This window comes from Heterodontus francisci, chromosome 39 (genome assembly GCF_036365525.1).
Source record: "Heterodontus francisci isolate sHetFra1 chromosome 39, sHetFra1.hap1, whole genome shotgun sequence".
NCBI classification, from domain to species: Eukaryota; Metazoa; Chordata; class Chondrichthyes; order Heterodontiformes; family Heterodontidae; genus Heterodontus; species Heterodontus francisci.
The window spans coordinates 33,958,957-33,980,446 of NC_090409.1; the positions used below are offsets into that span (position 1 = coordinate 33,958,957).

Here is a 21,490-nt window from a genome sequence, read left to right on the forward strand (position 1 = left end):
CCATCGAGCCTGCCCCGCCATACAATATGATCATGGCTGATCATCCACTTCAATGCCTTTTCCCCACACTATCCTCATATCCCCTTCTGGTCATTTGTTTTCGAAATCTGTCAATCTCTGCTTCAACATACTCAGTGACTGAGCTTCCATAGTCCTCTAGGATAGAGAATTCCAAAGATTCGCAACCCTCTGAGTAAAGAAATTTCTCCCCATCTCTGTCCTAAGTGGCATCCCCCTTATTTTGAAATTGTGTCCCCTGGTTCTAAACTCCCCAACCAGGGAAAACATCTTACCTGCATCCACTCTGTTTAAATATTTTGTAGGTTTCAATTAGATCACCTCTCATTCTTCGAAAACCTAGAGAATACAGGCCTAGTTTCCCCAGTCTCTCTTCATAGGACAGTCCTGCCATCCCAGGAAAAAGTCTGGTGAACCTTCATTGCACTCCCTCTATGGTAATATTAACTTTCCTAAGATAAGGGGACCAAAACTGCACACACTACTCCAGTCTAACCAAGATTCTGTACAATTTAAGCAAGACTTCAATACTCCGGTTCTCAAATCCTCTTGCGATAAAAGCAAACATACCATTAGCCTTCTTAATTGCTTGCTGCACCTGCATGTTAGCTTTCAGTGGCTTATTGACAAGGGCACCCAGGTCCCTTTGTACATCTACATTTTCTAATCTCTTACCATTTAAGAAATACTCTGTATATCTGTTCCTCCTACCAAAGTATATAACCTCACAATTTTCCACATTATATTCCATCTCCGCATTCTTGCCCACTCATAAGTCTTTCCAGATCCCCTTCAAGCCGCTTTGCATCTTCCTCACAACACACATTCCCATCAAAGTTTTGTGTCATTCACGAACTTGGAAATACATTTGGTCTACACATTCAAATCATTGATATAAATTGTGAACAGCTGGGGTCCAAGTACTGATCTTTGCAATCACAGTCTGCCACCGCGAGAATTACCCATTTCTGCCGGTTAACTAATCCTTAATCCATGCCAGTATATTACCTCCTATCTCATGTGCTTTAATTTTGCTAACCGACCTCCTGTGGGAGACTTTATCAGAGGTCTTTTGAAAATCCAAGTATACCATGTCCACCAACACCCCTTTATCTGTTAGTAACATCCTCAAAAAACTCCAACAGGTTTGTCAAACATGAATTCCCATTCATAAATCCATGTTGACGATCAGATCATTATTATGCAAGTGTCTATTTATCACATCCTTTAGAAGAGATTCTAACCTCATCCCAATGACTGATGTAAGGCTAACAGGTCTGTAATTCCCTGTTTTCTCTCTCCCTCCCTTCTTACATAGTGGGGTGACATTTGCTACCTTCCAATCTGCAGGAACTGCTCCAGAATCTATAGAATTTTGGGAGATGATCACCAATGCATCCACTATCTCCATAGCTACCTCTTTCAACACTCTGCGATGTAGAATATCAGGTCCTGGGGACTTATCAATGTTCAGCACCATTAATTTCTCCAATACAACCTTCTTCCTCATATTAATTGCCTTCAATTACTCACTCCCCCAATCCCTTGGATCTTTAATTCTGGGAGATTTCTTGTATCTTCCTCAGTGAAGAACAGACACAAAGTAATCATTTAGCTTCGATGTCATTTCTCAATCCCCTATTATACATTCTACTGACTGCCTGTAATGGACCCATATTTGTCTTAGCCAAACATTTCCTTTTTACGTACCTATAGAAGCTGAAGTGGTATTAAATGGTCTCTGAGATCAGTCTTGTATAACGTGCCAGTGGAAAAGCCCCTGGAAAGGACAGCATTGCCCCTGAAATAATCAAGAGTGCCAAGCCTGCTATGTTCTCAGCACTCCATGAACTGCTTTGCCTGTGCTGGGATGAGAGAGCAGTACCACAGGACATGCGCGATGCCAATATCATCACGGCACAGTGGCGCAGTGGTTAGCACTGCAGCCTCACAGCTCCAGGGACCCGGGTTCGATTCCGGGTACTGCCTGTGTGGAGTTTGCAAGTTCTCCCTGTGTCTGCGTGGGTTTTCTCCGGGTGCTCCGGTTTCCTCCCACAAGCCAAAAGACTTGCAGGTTGACAGGTAAATTGGCCATTATAAATTGTCACTAGTATAGGTAGGTGGTAGGGAAATATAGTGACAGGTGGGGATGTTTGGTAGGAATATAGGATTAGTATAAATGGGTGGTTGATGTTCGGCACAGACTCGGTGGACCGAAGGGCCTGTTTCAGTGCTGTATCTCTAATCGAAACAAGGGTGACTGCAGTGACTACAACAACTACCGTGGAATCTCCCTGCTCAGCATAGTGGGGAAAGCCTTTGCTTGAGTCATTTTAAACAGATTCCAGAAGCTGGCTGAGCGTGTCTACCCTGAGACACAGTGCTGCTTTCGAGCAGAGAGATCCATCATTGACATGCTGTTCTCCCTTTGCCAGCTACAGGAGAAATGCCACGAACAACGGATGCCCCTCTACATGGCTTTCATAGATCTCACCAAAGCCTTTGACCTCTTCAGCAGACGTGGTTGCTTCAGACTACGAGAAAAGTTCAGATGTCCACCAAAGCTACTAAGTATCGCCACCTCATTCTATGACAATATGAAAGGAACAATTCAGCATCGCAGTGTCTCATCAGACCCCTTTCCTATCCTGAGTGGCGTGAAATAGGGCTGTGTTCTCCTACCTACACTGTTTGGTATCTTCTTGTCACTACTGCTCTCACATGCGTTTAAGTCTTCAGAAGAAGGAATTTTTCTCCGCACAAGATCAGATGGCAGGTTGTTCAACCTTGCCCATCTAAGAGCGAAGACCAAAGTACGGAAAGTCCTCATCAGGGAACTCCTCTTTGCTGACAATACTGCATTAACATCCCACACGAAAAAGTGTCTGCAGACACTCATCGACAGGATTGTGGATGCCTGCAATGAATCTGGCCTAACCATCAGCCTCAAGAAAATGAACATCTTGGGACAGGACGTCAGGAATGCTCCATCCATCAATATTGCTGACCACGCTCTGGAAGTGGTTCAAGAGTTCACCTACCTAGGCTCAACTATCACCAGTAACCTGTCTCTCGATGCAGAAATCAACAAGCGCATAGGAAAGGCATCTGCTGCTATGTCCAGACTGGCCAAGAGGGTGTGGGAAAATGGCGCACAGACACAGAACACAAAAGTCCGAGTGTTTCAAGGCTGTGTCCTCAGTACATGGCTCTACGGCAGCGAGGCCTGGACAATGTATGTCAGCCAAGAGCGACGTCTCAACACATTCCATCTTCGCTGTCTCCGGAGAATCCTTGGCATCAGGTGGCAGGACTGTATCTCCAACACAGAAGTCCTCGAGGCAGCCAACATCCCCAGCATATACACCCCACTGAGCCAGTGGCACTTGAGATGGCTTGGCCATGTGAGCCACATGGAAGATGGCAAGATCCCCAAGGACAGATTGTACAGCGAGCTCGTCACTGGTATCAGACCCACCGGCCGTCCATGTCTCCGCTTTAAAGATGTCTGCAAACATGACATGAAGTCCTGCGCCATTGACCACAAGTCGTGGGAGTCAGTTGCCAGTGATCGCCAGAGCTGGCGGGCAGCCATAAAGGCGGGGTTAAAAAGTGGCGAGTTGAAGAAACTTAGCAGTTGGCAGGAAAAGAGACAGAAGTGTAAGGAGAGAGCCAACTGTATAACAGCCCCAACAACCAATTTTATCTGCAGTGACTGTGAAAGAATCTGTCACTCTAGAATTGGCCTTTATAGCCACTCCAGGTGCTGCTCCACAAACCACTGACAAGCTCCAGGCACTTACCTATTGTCTCTCAAGACCAGGAGGCCAAAGAAGTCTACAAGCATAATCTAAGGTGCAACTTGCAGTAAGTTACTGAGTTTCTGAGGCAGTAGGACAGAAACAGGAGTCAAATGGCATTCTGATAGAGTTGATGGGCAGTTCTTGAAAATAGGCTACCAAAGTTTTTCTCAAAATTGATTTAAACTTTATCTGTTGCTATGATGTCATTGGAGAAATTAAATTAACAGGTAGATGTCTAATGTTATGTTTAATGTCTTTAGAACTTATCCAAACTCCATGGTCTAACACCTTTGAATCATATTTCATTATGAAAATCTTAACAATTCTTTTGTTATTAAGTTAGAAATAACAGTATGGACGAACATTTGTAAAGTAAAGCACATCAGGGTTACAATTTTTTTCCAAAGATCTTGATGAAATAAATATATTGTGAAACATTTACTTACCTTGAACAGTTACCTGTACGGTAGCATTACTGTTCTTTAGGGTTATGACGTTATTAACCTGACAAGTATAATTCCCAGCATGATCCGAGCTTATTGAGGCAATGTTGTAAGTTTGTCCTGTCTTTAACAGCCTAGTCCCAATGTACCATTCATATGCACCAGCTGGGACTGATGGAGCAGAGCAATGAAATTCAAGAGGTTTTCCTAGTTCTGCCCAAATTGGCCCTGGGGGTGCAATAATGACATTCTCTGGTCCATCTACAAAAAAATTCAAGAAAATAATGGGGTTTCTGTGTAACTAAAATTATCACTAATATTAAATACAAACTAATGCTTTGAGCTCCCTGTGTACTTACAATTAATTAGCAGGATGGTATCTCCAGAATCGCTGCTAAAATCATTGCTTGCATTACATTTATATCTTCCTGAATCGTTTCTGTTAACGCTGACTATAGTCAGTGTAACATTGTCCGGAGATGTTAGTATTCTGTCATTATCCCAGATAGCCTGATTATCCTTATACCATGTCCACAATTGTACAAAGCCCGAAGCGTGACAAGTTAGTAAAATGGTATCGATGTTTTCTATTGGTTTTGAATTGTTGGACGATACAGTGACGTTAGAAACTCGTTCTGTAAATACAATCAAAAAGGAAACGGGGTTACATAATTTTCTACACCCCATTCAGTGGTTGACAGGGTAGTAAACTTCCCATCTTAAATTCATCATCTTTATTTTTTAATGGCTTTCAATTCAAATTCAATTAGAAACCAGACAAACTAGATCTGATTTAATGTCAAGATAAAATGTGACATGTAGGTAACGATAAAATCTGCAGTTATGTGTGATAATGATGATTTTAAATTGTTGTTTTGGTTAGAAAAGGACATAAATAACACTTGCAAAATGATGATAAATTAGTGAGATTGAGTAACACAGAGAAAAATATGGTTTATCGAAGCATAGCTAGAGTTCTGTCGAAGGTGAAAGAATACTGTCGCACTTCGAGATGAATTTGCTTTTTACCATTGCTTAAATTTTGTTTCGAGTTTAATGGTTCTGGTGTGTTTTCAGCATCTCTAGTTGATGGAAGTCAGTGCTCCCTCCTCATTCAAGTTCATTTTGTTGGTTTCTACACCATCTGTGGTGATTTTTGTCTCATTGGATTGTATTTTTATTGATCACATATATTCCCTTATCATCGAAAGTAATCGCACAATAGTGAGAAAAATACCATTCATTCCATTGAATGGCAAAAAATCTGATTAAAAACATGAGCTGAGAATTTACAGTTGGTAAAGATTTATGGCATTGGTTTAACATTCTGTCTTTGCTTTTTTAAAAGAAGATATTAAGCCATTAAAATAAACAAGTTAAGATCTATTTTAGCATTAAACAGAACTATCACGCAACTGCATGAAGCATTGATCCCTTATAATATCTATTGAGATTTGATTTGAAGACCAACAGTTAAGGCAGCAATTGCTTTCAATTATATTACAAGTCGAAAGCTTAATGTAATAAGATATTCCTCTGCAGATTATTCCAGCAGCAATGTTGACCATTAAAAATATAGAGAGTAACACTTGTCTAAAAAAGGTAGACAATAATATCACAAAACAAAATCGGCTTGGACACCACCACCCCCAACACCTCTCCCCTTTCCGATGGAGCATTTCCATGCAAGCACAGGAGATGCAACCCCTGCCCTTTTACCTCCTCCCTTCTCACAATCCAGGGCCCTAACCATTCCTTCCAAGCGATTTACTTTCAATTTAGTATACTGGATATGCTGCTCACAATGCGGTCTCCTCTATATTGGAGAGATTAAATGCAGACTAAGTGACCGCTTTGCAGAATACCTCCTTTCAGTCTGCAAGCATGACCCTGAGGTTCCTGTTACTTGTCTTTTCAGATGAAAGAAACTCTTTGGTCCACCCAAAACTTGCTGGTCTGCCAGTACAAAGAGTTGTCTATGACTGAATGTAGCGGACTGGCACATTTTTTTTTATTTCCAAAATATACTTTATTCATAAAAATCTGTAAAAAATACGTTACAAAACAGTTCCAAACAGCACCAAGTCAAAAAATACTAAGAGTGCAAAGGAGATCAGTTTCCTTCAATACAGAAGCGTAAGTGCCTTACAACCCTTCCATTTCATTTTTCAGGCCATGTACATTTTACAGCAAACAAATATTTTCCGGATACAGTTCGAGGGGTTTTCCATGGATCCAGCTCCTCAGTACAGCTTGGTGGGGGGACCTTACACAGAGGTCTTTCCCCGTTGAGTCTTTGCTGCGGCTGCCCCAAGCTTTGGGTCTATTAGGAAGGATGCGAGCATAAGAGGGGTGACAATCCCAGGCAGTGGAGGCACTCAGGTTAAAACCTCCCTGTACATGGATGACGTCGCCGTCTTCTGCTCGGATCCGCTGTTTGTGCGCAGACTGATGAGCATCTGCGACCAGTTTGAACTGGCTTCGGGGGCCAAAGTAAACCTCGGCAAGAGCGAGGCCATGTTCTTTGGGAACTGGGCTGACCAATCCTTTGTCCCCTTCAACAAGCTTTGTGCCTCCCTTAGACCATAGTCCTGGACCTTGGAATATGCCAGTCTGCAACACTCGGTCGTGGACAACTCTTTGCACTGGAAGACCAGCAAGTTTCGGGTAGACCAAAGGGCGTCTGTCACTGAATTGATAGTCGTCCAGCAGCAGTTAATGTTTATCTTGGTGTGCGTCCCTGGGAACAGCATGTAGAGCATAGACTCCTGTGTTACAGAGCTGCTTGGGATGAACCTCGACAAAGATCACTGCATCTCTTTCCACACCTGCTTTGCAAAGACACATTCCAGATGGAGGTGGGCAACTGTCTCTTCCCCACCACAGCCACCTCAAGGGCATTGTGCGGAGCGGGTGAGACTTCGGGCGTGCAGGAAGGATCTGACGGGGAGGGCGCTTCTCATCACCAGCCAAGCTACATCTTGGTGCTTCTTTGAAAGTTCTGGTGATGAGGCATTCCGCCAAATGACTTTGGCAGTCTGCTCGGGGAACCATACAACAGGATGCACCATCTCCTTTTCCCGGAGGGCCTTGAGGACATTCCGTGTGGACCACTGCCTGATGGATTCGTGGTCAAAGGTGTTTTTCCGCAGAAATTTTTCCATGAAGGATAGGTGGTATGGCACGGTCCAACTGGATGGAACGTTCCGCATTAATGTGACCAATCCCATCCTTCGCAACATCGGGGACAGATAGAACCTCAGCACGCAGTGACACTTGGAGTTTGCGTACTGGAGGTCTACACACAGCTTGATGCAGCCGCACACGAAGGTGGTCATCAGGATGAGGGCGATGTTGGGTACATTTTTCCCATCCTTATCCAGAGGTTTGAACATCGTGTCCCTCTGGATCCGGTCCATTTTGGATCTCCAGATGAAGCGGAAAATGGCTTGGGTGACCAGGAGCGCCAGAGCATAGGAGTGGGGTATGGGCCAGACCTGCGCCACGTACAGCAACAACATGAGCACCTCGCACCTGATGACCAGGTTCTTATCCATAATGGAGAGAGATCGCTGCTCCCACATGCTCAGCTTATGTTGTACCCTGGCTACTCACTCCTTCCAGGTTTTGGTGCACGCCCCGGCCCTTCCGAACCATATCCCCAGCACCTTCAGGTAGTCTGACCTAACAGTGAAGGGGACAAAGGATTGGTCAGCCCAGTTCCCAAAGAACATGGCCTCGCTCTTGCCGTTGTTTACTTTGGCTCCCGAGGTCAGTTCAAACTGGTCGCAGATGCTCATCAGTCTGCGCACAGACAGCGGATCCGAGCAGAAGACGGTGACGTCATCCATGTACAGGGAGGTTTTAACCTGAGTGCCTCCACTGCCTGTGATTGTCACCCCTCTTATGCTCGCATCCTTCCTAATAGACCCAGCAAAAGGTTCAATACGGCAAACAAACAAGGCAGGGGAGAGAGGACAGCCTCTCGGATCGGGAAACTTCCTGATTTCCACCCATTGATTGAGACTGCACTACTGATGTTCACGTAGAGCAGTTTGAATTGCAGATTCCCTCCCCAAACCCCATTTTGGAGACCACGTCCATCACGTAGGTGTGTGATATCCTGTCAAAAGCTTTCTCTTGGCCCAGGCTGATGAGGCAGGTGTCCACCCTCCTGTCCCGTACATAGGCAATCGTATCCCTGAGTAGCACAAGACTATCAGAGATCTTCCTGCCGGGTATAGTACAGGTCTGATCAAGATGAATGACCAACTCCAGAGCAGACTTGACTCGACTGCCTATGACTTTTGACAGAATCTTGTAGTCAACATTAAGCAGTGAGATGGGCCGCCAATTTCTGATTTCTGCCCTCTCCCCCTTCTGCTTGTAGATGAGGGTGGTGATGCCTTTCCTCATGGATTCTGGCATGCTGCTGGCCAGGAGCATATTTTCGTATACTTCCAGCAGGTCCGGGCCGACCCAGTCCCACAGGGCTGAATACAACTCAACCGGTAAGCCATCGCTTCCGGGAGTTTTACTCGTCTCGAAGGACTTGATGGCCTTTGTCGAGTCGTCCAGAGTTAGCGGCTTGTCTAGTCTCTCCCTCATGCTGTCATGTAAAACCTCTGTGATAGATGACAGGAAGGACTGGGAGGCTCTGCTGTCGGTGGGCTTCACGTCATACATCCCAGCATAAAACGATTTGCTGGTCGATAGTATGTCGGACTGCTAAGACGTTACCGAGCCATCCCCTTCCTTCAGGCTTCTGATCACAGAGCTCTCTCTGTGTACCTTTTGGAATAAGTAACATGAGCACATCTCATCCTGCTCAATGGAGCAGACTCTGGACCAGAAGATGATCTTGGAGGCCTTCGTGGCAAAGAGCGAGGCCTGCTGACTGTTCACCTCATGGAGATCCTCCTTGACCTCGACCCTCATCAACTGCAGCCAGAGCAGATTTTGCATATTTTTCTGGAGTCGGGACATTTCCCTCTGTCTCTCTCTCTCGCCCTCTGAACACCTTTGAAGATAAAGAACCTCTTGATGTTCTCCTTGATCGCCTCCCACCAGTGAACTGGAGACTCAAAGAGGGGTTTCACGGTTCTCCAACCTTTGTAATGCCTTTTGCGTTCCTCATCATTCTCTAGGGTTAGCAATGTAGCATTGAGCTTCCATGTCCCCCTGCCAACCCGCTGGTCGGCCTGTAAGTGACAGTCGGCCAGTAAGAGGCAGTGGTCGGAGAAGAACACCGGCTTGATGTCGGTGGATCTGACTGTGAGACAAGTCACAAACAGGAAGTCAATCCTGGAACGGGCGGACCCGTCCGATCTTGACCATGTGTATCTACGCTGCGCTCCGTCTGCTGGTTTACTGAAGACATCGTGCAGTTTGGCACGACTGGCACATTCCAAGGTCCAGGACTATGTGTTGCGGGACACACTAAAGCTTGAGGCAGCCACTGTGTAAGGTCCTTCCGCCATAGTATACCGAGGGGCTGGAGCCCGTGTAAAGCTCGTCGGACTGTATGCCCCAAAAATGTTTTTGCTATGTAATGCAAATGTACATTGCACATAAAATGGAATGGAAAGAGTTGTGAGGCACCTCATGTTCTGCATCAAGGAATCTGATCTCTATTGCACTTTCCGAAATGTCAAATTTGAACTGTTCTGTAATGTATTTTTTTTTACAAATATTTATGAATAATGTATATTTTTGGAAAAAAAAATTCAATTCTCTGATTCTTATCTTTCTATCCTTGGCCTGCCACAGTGATCCAATGAAGCTCAACACAAGCTCAAGGAACAGCACCTGATCTTTCGACGGGCATTTAAAGCCTTCGGGACTCAACACTGAATTCAGTAATTTTAGATCATAACCTCAGCCTCCATTTTTCTTTTCTAGTGCTTTTTTTGTTGGTTCAGTTCTTTTTCCCGCGTCCTTCGTTTCTTTCTTACTCGCTTTACTTTGTATTTGTACAGCTGCTATCCTGTCATTTACACCTCATCCAGACACATTGTTTCTTTACTTGTCTCGTTGCTCCCCACTTTGGCTTTGTACTATGAAACCTTTTGTCATTTAATCTCTCCTGCTGTCCACCCGATCACAGACCTTCCCTTTTGCTTTTCTTCCCCCCTCCCCCGTTTCACTTGCTCAAAACCCATTACATTTCTAACTTTTGTCACTTCTGATGAAAGGTCACACAGACCCGAAACGTAAACTCTGTTTTTCTCTCCACAGATACTGCCTGACCTGCTGAGTATTCCCAGCATCCACAGTATTTTGCTTGTAATAATATCACAAGGCATCCTGAGCTAATATTGCCAATCTTAAACTTAAATTTAGGTTTGTGGTACCATCTTTAATCTGGAAGCATTTTATTACAATTAATTTTATTGTTGGTATTCATTTAGCAGGATATCACATTACATTCCTGAAATGTGTACAAGATGGTTTTCTCAAACAGTATGTTGAAGAAGCAACTAGAGAATGGACTATTTTAGTATTGTGCAATGAGAAAGGCCTAATTAATAATCTTATTGTAAAGCAGCCTCAGGGAAGAGTGACCATAATATGAAAGAATTTAACATTAAGTTTGAAAGTGATGTAGTTCAATCCAAAACTAGGGTCTTAAATCTAAACAAAGGAAACTATGAAGGTATGAGGGGAAAGTTAGCTGTGGTAGATTGGGAAACTACATTAGAAGGTATAATAGTAGACAGGAAATGGCTACCATTTAAGGAATTAATACATGGTTTACAATAAATTTACATTCCTTTGAGGCACCAAAACCCAGCAGGAAAGGTGATATAACCATGGCTAACAAGAGAAGTTAAAGATTGTATTTAGTTCAAAGGAAGAGGCTGATAAAGTGCCAAAAAGTCGTAAGCCTGAGGATTGGGAGCATTTTAGAATTCAGCAAATTAGGACCAAGAAACTGATAAAGAAATAGAAAATGGAATATGAAAGTAAACTAGTGTGAAACACAGAAATAGACTGTAAAAGCTTCTATAGGTGTGTAAAAAGGAAAAAATAAGCAAAGGCAAATGTAGGCCCACTCAAGGCAGAGGCAGGAGAATTTATAATGGGGAATAAGGAAGTGGCAGAGAAACTAAACAAATCCATTGTGTCTGTCTTCTCGGAGGAAAATACTGAAAACCTCCCAGGAAGACTAGAGAACCAAGGGACTAGCAAGAATGAGGAACTGAAAGAAATTAGTATCAGTAAAAAAGTAGCACTGAAGAAATTAATAGGACTGAAAGTTGATAATCCCCTGGATCTGATGGTCTACATCCCAGAGTGTTGAAAGAGGTGGCTGTAGAGATAGTAGATGCGTTAATGATCATCTTCCAAAATTCTATAGATTCTGGAACAGTTTCTGCAGACTGGAAGGTAGCAAATGTAACCCCACTATTTAAGAAAGGAGGGAGAGAGAAAATGTGGAACTGCAAACCTGTTAGCCTAACATTATCAGTAGGAAAATTCTTATTATAAAGGATGTGATAACTTAGAAAATAATTGTCGGATTGGGCAGATTTATGAAAGGGAAATCATGTTTGACAATCCTGTTAGAATTTTTTGAAGATGTAACTAGTAGAGTAGATAAGGGGGAACCAATGGATGTGGTGTATTTGAATTTTCAGAAGGCTTTCGATAAGGTCCCACACAGGAGGTTAGTAAGCAAAACTAGAGCACATGGTATTGGGGGTAGTATACTGGCATGGAGTGAGAATTGGCTAACAGACAGAAAATAGAGAGTAGGAATAAATGGGTCATTTTCAGGTTAGCAGGCTGTGACTAGTGGGGTACCACAAGGATCAGTGCTTGGGCCCCAGCTATACACAATCTATATCTATGATTTGGATGTGGGGACCAATTGTAATATTTCCAAGTTTGCTGATGACACAAAACTAGGTGGGAATGTGAGTTATCAGGAGAATGCAAAGCGGCATCAAGGGGATTTTGACAGGCTAATTGAGTGGGCAAGAACATGGCAAATGGGATATAATGTGAAAAAATGTGAAGTTATCCACTTTGGTAGGAAAAACAGAAATGCAGAGTATTTCTTAAATGGTGAGAGATTGGGAAGTTATGTCCAAAGGAAGCTGGGTGTCTCTGTTCATAAGTCACTGAAAGCTAAATGGAGATGCAGCAAGCAATTGGGAAGGCATATGATATGTTGGCCTTTATTGTAAAAGGATTTGAGTACAGGGGTAAAGAAGTCTTGCTGCAATTGTACAGAGCCTTTGTGAAACCACACCTGGAGTATTGTGTACAGTTTTGGTCTCCTTACCTAAGGAAGGATATACTTGCCATAGACGGAGTACAAAGAAAGTTCACCAGACTGATCCCTGGGATAGCGGGATTGTCCTATGAGGAGAGATTGAGGCCTATATTCTCTAGAGTTTAGAGGAATGAGAGGTGATCTCAATGAAGCATACAAAATTCTTTGAGGGCTCGACAGGGTAGATGCAGGAAGGATCTTTCCCTCGGCCGAGGGGCGGGGGGAAGGGTCTAGAACCAGGGGACAGAGTCTTAGAATAAGAGATAGGCCACTTAGGACTGAGTTGAGGTGGAATCTCTTCACTCAGAGGGTGGTGAATCTTTGGAATTCTCTACCCCTGTGGGCTGTGGAGGCTCAGTCATTGAGTATATTCAAGACAGATCGATAGATTTCTAGATATTAAAGATATCAAGGGATATTGGAATACTGTGGGAAAATGGCATTGAGGTAGAAGATCAGTCGTGATCTAGTGGAATGGTGGAGCAGGCTCAAGTGGTCAAATGGCCTACTCTGCTCCTATTTCCTATGTTTTCTATGTTTATTTTGCCTGTGTCCTTGTGTGCTGTGTTTGTCTGAGCCACTGACCAAATCCAAGTGTTCTCATCCCCCAGAAAGAAGGCATCGCTAATACAGAACAACCTCTCTACAAGCTAAAAATGCATGTCATTGTTTCCAGAACTGAGTTCCACCAACTATATATCACAGTATTGTGATGATTGATTCTTTCTATTCAATGTGTTGGAAAGGGAAGGCCATAGGCATGGACAGGATTTCATTTCTTGTAATCTTGCAAATAGCAGGTCAAGCACAAGTGAATTGCTTATCGAATGCATTTAACGAAGGTGTTCCCGTCTCCACAAAACAAGATTGGGGAAAACAAGTAATAATTAAAAATAAAATCAGTTTTAATACTTCGGCACTCAAGCGGCATTAGATTGTTACTTTCCTTTTGAACTAACGGAAGGGAAATATTTGTTTAAGCATGTCAGTGATGTTAAAAATAATGCAAATGCATAAGATTGGGGAATCAAAGAGTAAAATGATTATACATTTGTATCTGTGGATTTGAAATGTTTAAAACTGAGCTAGTCACTGGGTAAATATTACAAATGATGCCTTTTGGTAAGTACAGTAACAGATTGATCATTAAACTTCTACTGCATGAACATGTAACTTGATTACTGAGACCTTGCTCATTCCAAGAGGATTTCCAGGTTTATCTATAGAAAAATGAATATTCAAGATAACATTAATGATTACGCATGACTTAGAGAAAACATTTCGGTTTGGAGAAATTTAATAGTTCTGCTGAGACTGTAGTAAAAGGACAATTAAGTAACTTCAATGTAAGCATCAAGAGGGTGAAATTCGAATTGGGAGGGAATGCAAAATGGGCGGTATCACATCTGTCACTATTGATGACGCTTTGTCTGAAATTATTGAAGTCAGATTTCACCCTAGGTGTTTATAAACTAATATTACAACATCATTAGATGTCTAAATGTTAAATTTCTGAAATCGTAGTAGACAAGAAGTATTCGTGTTGAAATTTATTCATGTCAGTATCTATTCTGCTTGTGGTTTACTTGAAGAAACACAACATAAATTTTAACTCTCTGTACTCAACTCTGTGAATGTCAGCAGCAGTCTCCCTTCAGCACCAGGTAAAAATTAAATTATGAGGAATAAGGTTCATTATTTGTAAACAATTAACGAGCAAACAACAGCCGACATGAATTCAGAGGCGGAAATATCCTGCCTTGCCAAATTGCTTAACATTACTGAGGAAGAAAGCAAAATACACGGTGTCTCTAGGCTTGCAAATGTTATTTGATGAAGTTCCACACAGGACTACTAGCTACGTTTAAGGATCTGAGATCTCAGGGCAAGTTTGGGGAAAGATCAAGATGCTGGCTGAAACACAGAAAATGGCAGAGTCTTACAGCACAGAAGTAGGCCATTCGGCACATGATGTCCGCATGGCTCTTTTGAAACAGCTACCCAATTCATCAAATTCCCCTGGTCTTTCCCCATTGCCCTGCAGTTATTTCCTGTTCAAATATATAATCCAATTGCTTTTTTTAAATTACTGTTGAAATTCCATCCGCCATCCCTTGAAGTAGTGCATTCTGCATCATGACAACTTGCCACATTAAAAAAAAATGTCATCTCACTCTGGTTCTTTTGCCAATCACATTAAATCTGTCTCCTCTGGATACTGACTCACTTTCTCCCTTTTTACTCTATCAAACATGCACACAATTTTGAAAACTCTATTAAACCTGCCCTTAACTTTCCCTCAGGGATAGACACCAATATGTTGCACCACGGACATTTGACAAAATTATTGACTCAGCCACGGAAATGGGGGCAATTAATCTGCATTAAAGTGTACAGCCAACCTCATGCAATCAAAACACAGTCTAATTTAAAACAGATTTATTCCTATTTAGTAAGATACCTGGCATTGCCTTTGCTTGCACAAGTAGTTAATGTCTGTCCGCACACTTGATGTAGCGATGTGGAGAATTGGGATAGATGTCCATCTGAGACAAGTGAACGTGATCTCTTCCTCTCTTTTTCTCATTCTCTCCCCCTCTCTGTGTCCATCTCTTTCCTGTCTCTTTCTGTCTCTCCCTCCCCCCTCGCCCCTCCCTCACCCCCCCCAACTCCTGCCTCACCCACCTTGCACTCCCTCGTTCTCTCTCTCCCCTCTCTCTCTCTTCCTCTCTCTCTCTCTGTCCCTCCTCCCCCACTCCCTTCGCCCACTATGCACCAGGAGCAGAAATGCATTGCCATTTGGCACCAGCCCCACACTCTGATAGAAACCAGGGCTTTTGAAGAGTTGAAAATGTGGATTATCTGCCTAAAAAAAAGCTTGCTCTGGCTCAAGGCCTTCCTTTTCCAGTTCTCTCATTGCATTCCTGTGCACTATCCTATCTGTTCTACTCACACGAACACTCTCCATGGCTGATTCCGCAGGTCAGACAGGCAGGGAGCACTTGATTGACGGCACCAATCTTCCCAGTGAGTCCTGTTCTACAGAGATCTGCTCTCAGGCAAACCATTTGTGTTTTTTATTGGTGGATTGGCGGGCCGGATACAAAACTTTGGCGGGCCATTGGATCTAGTCCAATCCCCAGTGATCTTGATCCTTTGTAATTACTTTCACTCCTTTGTAATTTTAAATGTCTTGCTTCAAGCCTTTAAACTTGTGTTTTAAAATGACCTAGCGACAAGATCCATGTACCTGGATTCTGTACTACAAGTACTACAGTTTTGGAGGAAGACAATTAAAACTACCTGAACAGTTGCCGACTCCTGCTTTCTCTGCTTGAATAACAACAACTTATATTTATATATCACCTTTAACATAATAAAACATGCCAAGGCACTTCACAGCAGCATTACAGAACAAAACATGACACTGAGCCACATAAGGAGATATTTAAGTCAGACGACCAAAAACTTGCTCAAAGAGGTCGGTTTTAAGAAGCGTCTTAAAGGAGCAGAATGCGGAGAAGTTTAGGGAGGGAATTCCAGAGCTTAGGGCCTGGGCAGCTGAAGACACAGCCACCAGTGGTGGAGTGATTGTTTGAAGGAGAATAATCCCGCCTTCTCCGGTATCTACATAACTAAAGACCCTCACCCTCGTATCATTCTGGTAAATCTCCTCTCCAAGGTCTTGACATACTTCATAAAGTGTGTTGTGCTTCATGGGGATGTAGAAGTAAAGTGTAAAGTACTGAATGTAGGAAGGAAAAGAATGGGTGATATGTGTACTATGTGAATGTGTGAAAATTGCTTGGGGTCAAGTTAAACTAATATAGGATTCCTTGTGGATTTGATACTCCAACCACTAAAGACCAGCAATCACAAGCAGCTCACTTTGGGAGGGATGGGAGGGATGTGAGGGCTTTGGAGGGGGTGCAGATGGGATTGACAAGAATGGTTCCAGGGATGGGGGACTTGGGTTGCCTGGGCTGGTCGCAGGGGCTAGGGCTGTTCTCCTTGGGGAGGAGGCAGTTTGGGGGGAGATTTGATAGAGATGTTTAGGATGATGTGGGGTCTGGCCAGAGTGGATAGAGAGAAGCTGTTCCCATTGATGAAGGAATCAAGAACCAGAGGATACAGATTTAAGGTGATTGGTGAAAGAAGCAAAGGCAATATGAGGAGACACATTTACATGGTTAGTGGTTGGGATTGGAATGCACTGCCCGAGAGTGTGGTGGAGGCAAATTCGATCATATGGCTTTCAAAGGGGATTGGATAAGCATCTGAAGATGAAAAATCTGCAGGGCTATGGGGAAAGATCAGAGGAATAGGACTAGCTGAGTTCCTTTTGCAGAGAACTAGCAAGGACACATAATGCTAAGAGAATGTCGAACTGTATAGTCAACACAATGGAGTACAAATTAGACAAGGACATGTCCAAACAATATAGTGCTCTGATCAGACTATTCCTTCAGGACTGTGTGCAGTTCTAGTGACTTGAGACACAGAAGACCAATTCATATGGTGGAAGCAGAGCAAAGATAACCTACGAGTGCTGATGGTAGGGCTGAGGGCAATAGTGGGCTGAGTTTAGAAACAATGAAGAAATTTGTGTGATGAGCCTTAAAAGGATTCAAAGAGATTATCTCATTGTAAAGAAGGAAAAGTAAATTCGATGGAAAAGGTAAATCCAAAAAAGTACTTCAAAATAAATTGGTAAAAGGCAGATTGTGAGCTGACATCAGGAATTTATTCATGCTCCTGAATGTATGGAAGGGGGTCCCAGATAAAGGAACAGAAGATAAATGTCTGATCCCATTTACAAACCACTTAGATGGTTTTAGGGTCTTTTCTGGATGGATGAACCAATGCCTTCCATATCCAGAAATATCTTGTGATGTTGTGAAATTATATACCTCACATGGCTGGTTGAGGTGGTGAGTGTTAGATTGCTTTATTGATGGGTAGATAGATCGGTAGATAAGGTATAATTTTGATCATAATTTATCAATAAAAGTTTCAAATTTATTTCACTTCAAAGTATTCAAAGCATGAAAAGCAGACAGACATTTATTTATTACTAGGTTCTATTGATCTGGAGCTGGACCACCAGTCTGAACCACCCACCAATCTGTAGAATTCCTTTCCTCACCAAGGGTAAATAATATTTCATTACCTACAGGATCACCTGTCAAAAACAATTACATATTGAAACTTTACAGTAACAGGCCTGGTTCGTCACACAGCTTCACCCGAAGAGGGATAAATGTATTCAGTGCATTTTTAAAAAAAAACATGCTATGGGAGAATGTGTTCGTGTTGATCAGGTTAATCAAATGATGATGTATAATAATAGCAACATTATCACATTCAACACATAATGTATAATATGATGAATGTTTACATTTGATTGCCTTTTTCCAGTGGGCATCAAAGGATTGGGTTGAGGAATGATATATGCTGCTAATGTATAGTGGTTGGCCTGTCCATTTTAGACCAAAAGGCATACTGAAGTAAAATACACTCAACAGGCACACTTTGATGGCCACCTTTGTCTGGCTGCACATAGCTGTGCAAAGAGCCGCAGTACGCAAACACCAAGTGTCACTACGTGCTGAGGTTCTATTTGTCCCTGGTGTTGCAAAGGAATGGGCTGGCCACAGGCTGTGGACCGCTCAATTCCATCGGACCATGTTGTGTCACCTGTCCCTCGTGGAAAAGTTTGTACAGAAAAACACCTTTGACCACAAATTAAACTCATTTGGCAGAATGCCTCATTGCCAAAACTTTTAAACAAGCGCCAAGATATAGTTTGGCTGGTGGTGAGAAGGGCCTTCCCCGTCAAACCCTCCCTGCACCGTCTCTGCACACTGCCCTTGAGGTGACTGTGCTGGGAAGAGACCATACCCACCTCCTTCTGGAATGTGCCTCACAAAGCAGTTCTAGAAAGAGATGCAGTGTTTTTTGTCGAGGTTCATCCCGAGCAATTCCGTAAGACAGGATTCAGTGCTCTACGAGCTCAGCATTCAGTGTTCCTAAGGATGCACACCGAGATAAACATCAACAGCTGCTGGAGGAATTTAACTCAGTGAAAGATGCTCTTTGGTCTGTCCAAAACGTGCTGGTTTTCTAGAACAAAGAACTGCCCACAACCGAGTGTTGCAGACTCGCACATTCCACATTCCTGTTACCGGGGGCACAGATTTAAGGTGATTGAAAAGATGCTGAGGGACGTACTAAAGCTTGGGGCAGCCACTGCAAAGGCTCAACATGGAAAAGGCACATATAAAGCCTCTGCCATAGTATACCGAGGGGCTGGAATCTGTGTAAAACCCCTCGGGCTATATGCACCAGGGAATGTTTGACAAGAAATGTAACCGTACACTGAAATATAACCTGTAATGGGAAGTTTAGTGAGGCACCGCATGTACTCTATTGAAAGAAACTGATCTGTATTGAACGTTATGTCATGCCAAATTTGAACTGTTAAGTAATGTAGCCATATAAATTTTAATAAATTTATATTTATGAATATATTTTAGGAAAAATAATCAATGTGAGCTTAGTTTGTGTCTGCTGAGAGGAATGTTGCTGTTGCTACATCTTTTGAGGGACCTAGATAGAGTAGACAGGAAGGACCTGTTTCCCCTAGTGGAGAGATCAATTACCAGGGGGCACAGATTTTAAGGTGATTGGTAGAAGGATTAGAGGGGACAGGAGGAAAACTTTTTCACCCACAGGGTGGTGGGTGTCTGGAATTCACTGCCAGGAATGGTGGTGGAGCCAGAAACCCTCAATTCTTTGAAAAGGTACCTAGACATGCACCAGAAGTGCTGTAACCTGCAAGGCTATGGACCAAGTGCTGGAAGGTGGGATTAGATTGGGCGGTAGGCTGAATGGCCTCCTTCTATGCTGTAATTTTTCTATTGTATTTTGGTTCTAAGCTAATTGGTATGATAGATCAACATTTTCAAGTTATAATTTGTTGCTGGTTACTAAGTAGGATATCTGAATCAATCAAGTGCATGTGGGATAGTGACTTTGCATCTTGAATATGTTCTACACTGCAATGCTGCTTTAGGAGACTGGTGGCTATAGGGTATATTCCAGCCAGGTAATTTAATATACTGTATTCGCTGCTCACAATGTGTTCTCCTCTACATTGGGGAAACCAAAAACAGATTGGGTGACCGCTTTGCAGAACACTTCTGCTCAGTCCGGAAACATAACCCTGAGCTTCCTGTCACTTGCCATTTCATTATACCTCCCCCTGCTCTCTTACCCACATCTCTGTCCTGGGCTTGCTGCAGTGCTTCAGTGGCCATCAATGCAAGTGGTGCAGTGGTTAGCACTGCAGCCTCACAGCTCCAGGGACCCAGGTTCTGGGTACTGCCTGTGTGGAGTTTGCAAGTTCTCCTTATGACCGTGCCAAAGACTTGCAGGTGATAGATAAACTGGCCATTGTAAATTGCCCCTAGTGTAGGGAGGTGATAGATAAACTGGCCATTGTAAATTGCCCCTAGTGTAGGTAGGTGGGAGGGTACAGGGGATTACTGTAGGATTAGTATAAATGGGTGGTTCTTGATCGGCACAGACTCGGTGGGCTGAAGGGCCTGTTTCAGTGCTGTATCTCTAAATAAAATAAACAGCACCTCATTTATGATTAGGTAAGCTACAGACTGAACATTGAGTTTAATAATTTCAGAGCATGACTGGCCCTTCTTTATTTTTATTTTTTATTTTATTTCACTTTGTTTCATTACTCATTTTTTACCATGTGCCTGCAACTGTTTTTTTCATGTTTGTGCTTTTGGCTAGGGCTGTTCATTATTCTGTCATTTAATACCCTCTCTGTACTAATGCTTTGTCTTTCATCATACCATTAGCACACTCTTTGCATTTGCCCCATGACCTCCTTGTCAGTTATTCTCTGTGACCCTCTGTCCTATCAACACCTTCCCTTTTGTTCTCTTTCCCCCCAGCCCCACTTAATTTGCTTAAAACCTATTACTTTTCTAACCTTTGCCAGTTCTGATGAAAGCTCATTGACCTGAAGCATTAACTCTGCTTCTCGCCACAGATGCTGCCAGACCTGCTGAGTACTTCCAGCACTTTTTGTTTTTATTTTGTGTTTATATTGACTATTCTCATGCCCAACGCCATCTGTGTGCATCTGTGCTTAAAGTAATGCAGTGAACACTCCTGGACATTATAATTACATTTGAAAGGATTTTTTCTACTCTTTCATGGGGTGCCAGTGTTGTTGGCAAACCCAGCATTTGTTTCCCATCCCTAATTACTCTTGACATGGATGTGCAAGTGTGTGTGAAATTATATTTTAAATAACCTTTGTGAAAGTTTCTAAAGGTGACCAGGGCTTCTGGAGACCCTTTGTGCACTTTTTATTATCAGATTTGGGTAACTTATGTATAGACGTGGATAAGACTATTTACAACATCAAAACCAGCCAGTGAAACTACCTCCTACGACAGTCTGACACTGCCCTCCTCCGAAGTCTCACACTTCTAAAAATAAGGCCTCACAGGAAAGTTTGGGATACATCTCTGGACTTTCACTACAAATGTAACATTACTGCTAAGCAGAAAATACTTTGCAACAATGCAAAATTTAAAATGTAAATGTCCACCTAAAAAGTGTTTGCGGGAGTATTGGAGACAGCAAACCAAAATGAGCTGAATATATCCTTTGGCTTGGAGATAAGAACATGATTAGGTAAGCAAATCTATATTATTAAAAATACATTTGGGATTCAGTAATATAATTAGAATGACACATTATGGCAAGTGTGAGATGCTACAAAATACAAAATAACAAATAGCTTTCATCCTTGATATGTCTCATTTTCTCAGAATTCGGTGTTGAAGTCTGCATTTGGAAATGTATTTACAAGTAGAGATAGATCAAGCATTAAAGCAGTTTGATATTTTGAT

At 42.7% G+C, this 21,490-nt stretch overlaps 1 protein-coding gene across 2 annotated transcripts in view; it reads right to left on the reverse strand.

Moving 5' to 3' along the window:
- The window catches only part of LOC137352710 (carcinoembryonic antigen-related cell adhesion molecule 5-like), a 721,824-nt gene that overhangs the window by 54,141 nt on the left and 646,193 nt on the right, over nucleotides 1-21,490 (reverse strand). For both annotated transcript variants that reach the window (XM_068018446.1, XM_068018445.1), the window contains 2 exons: nucleotides 4,624-4,899; nucleotides 4,268-4,525 (listed from right to left, as the gene is read on the reverse strand). In XM_068018446.1, coding sequence (XP_067874547.1) covers nucleotides 4,268-4,525; nucleotides 4,624-4,899 — 534 coding nt within the window. The remainder of the gene's footprint in view (nucleotides 1-4,267; nucleotides 4,526-4,623; nucleotides 4,900-21,490) is intronic.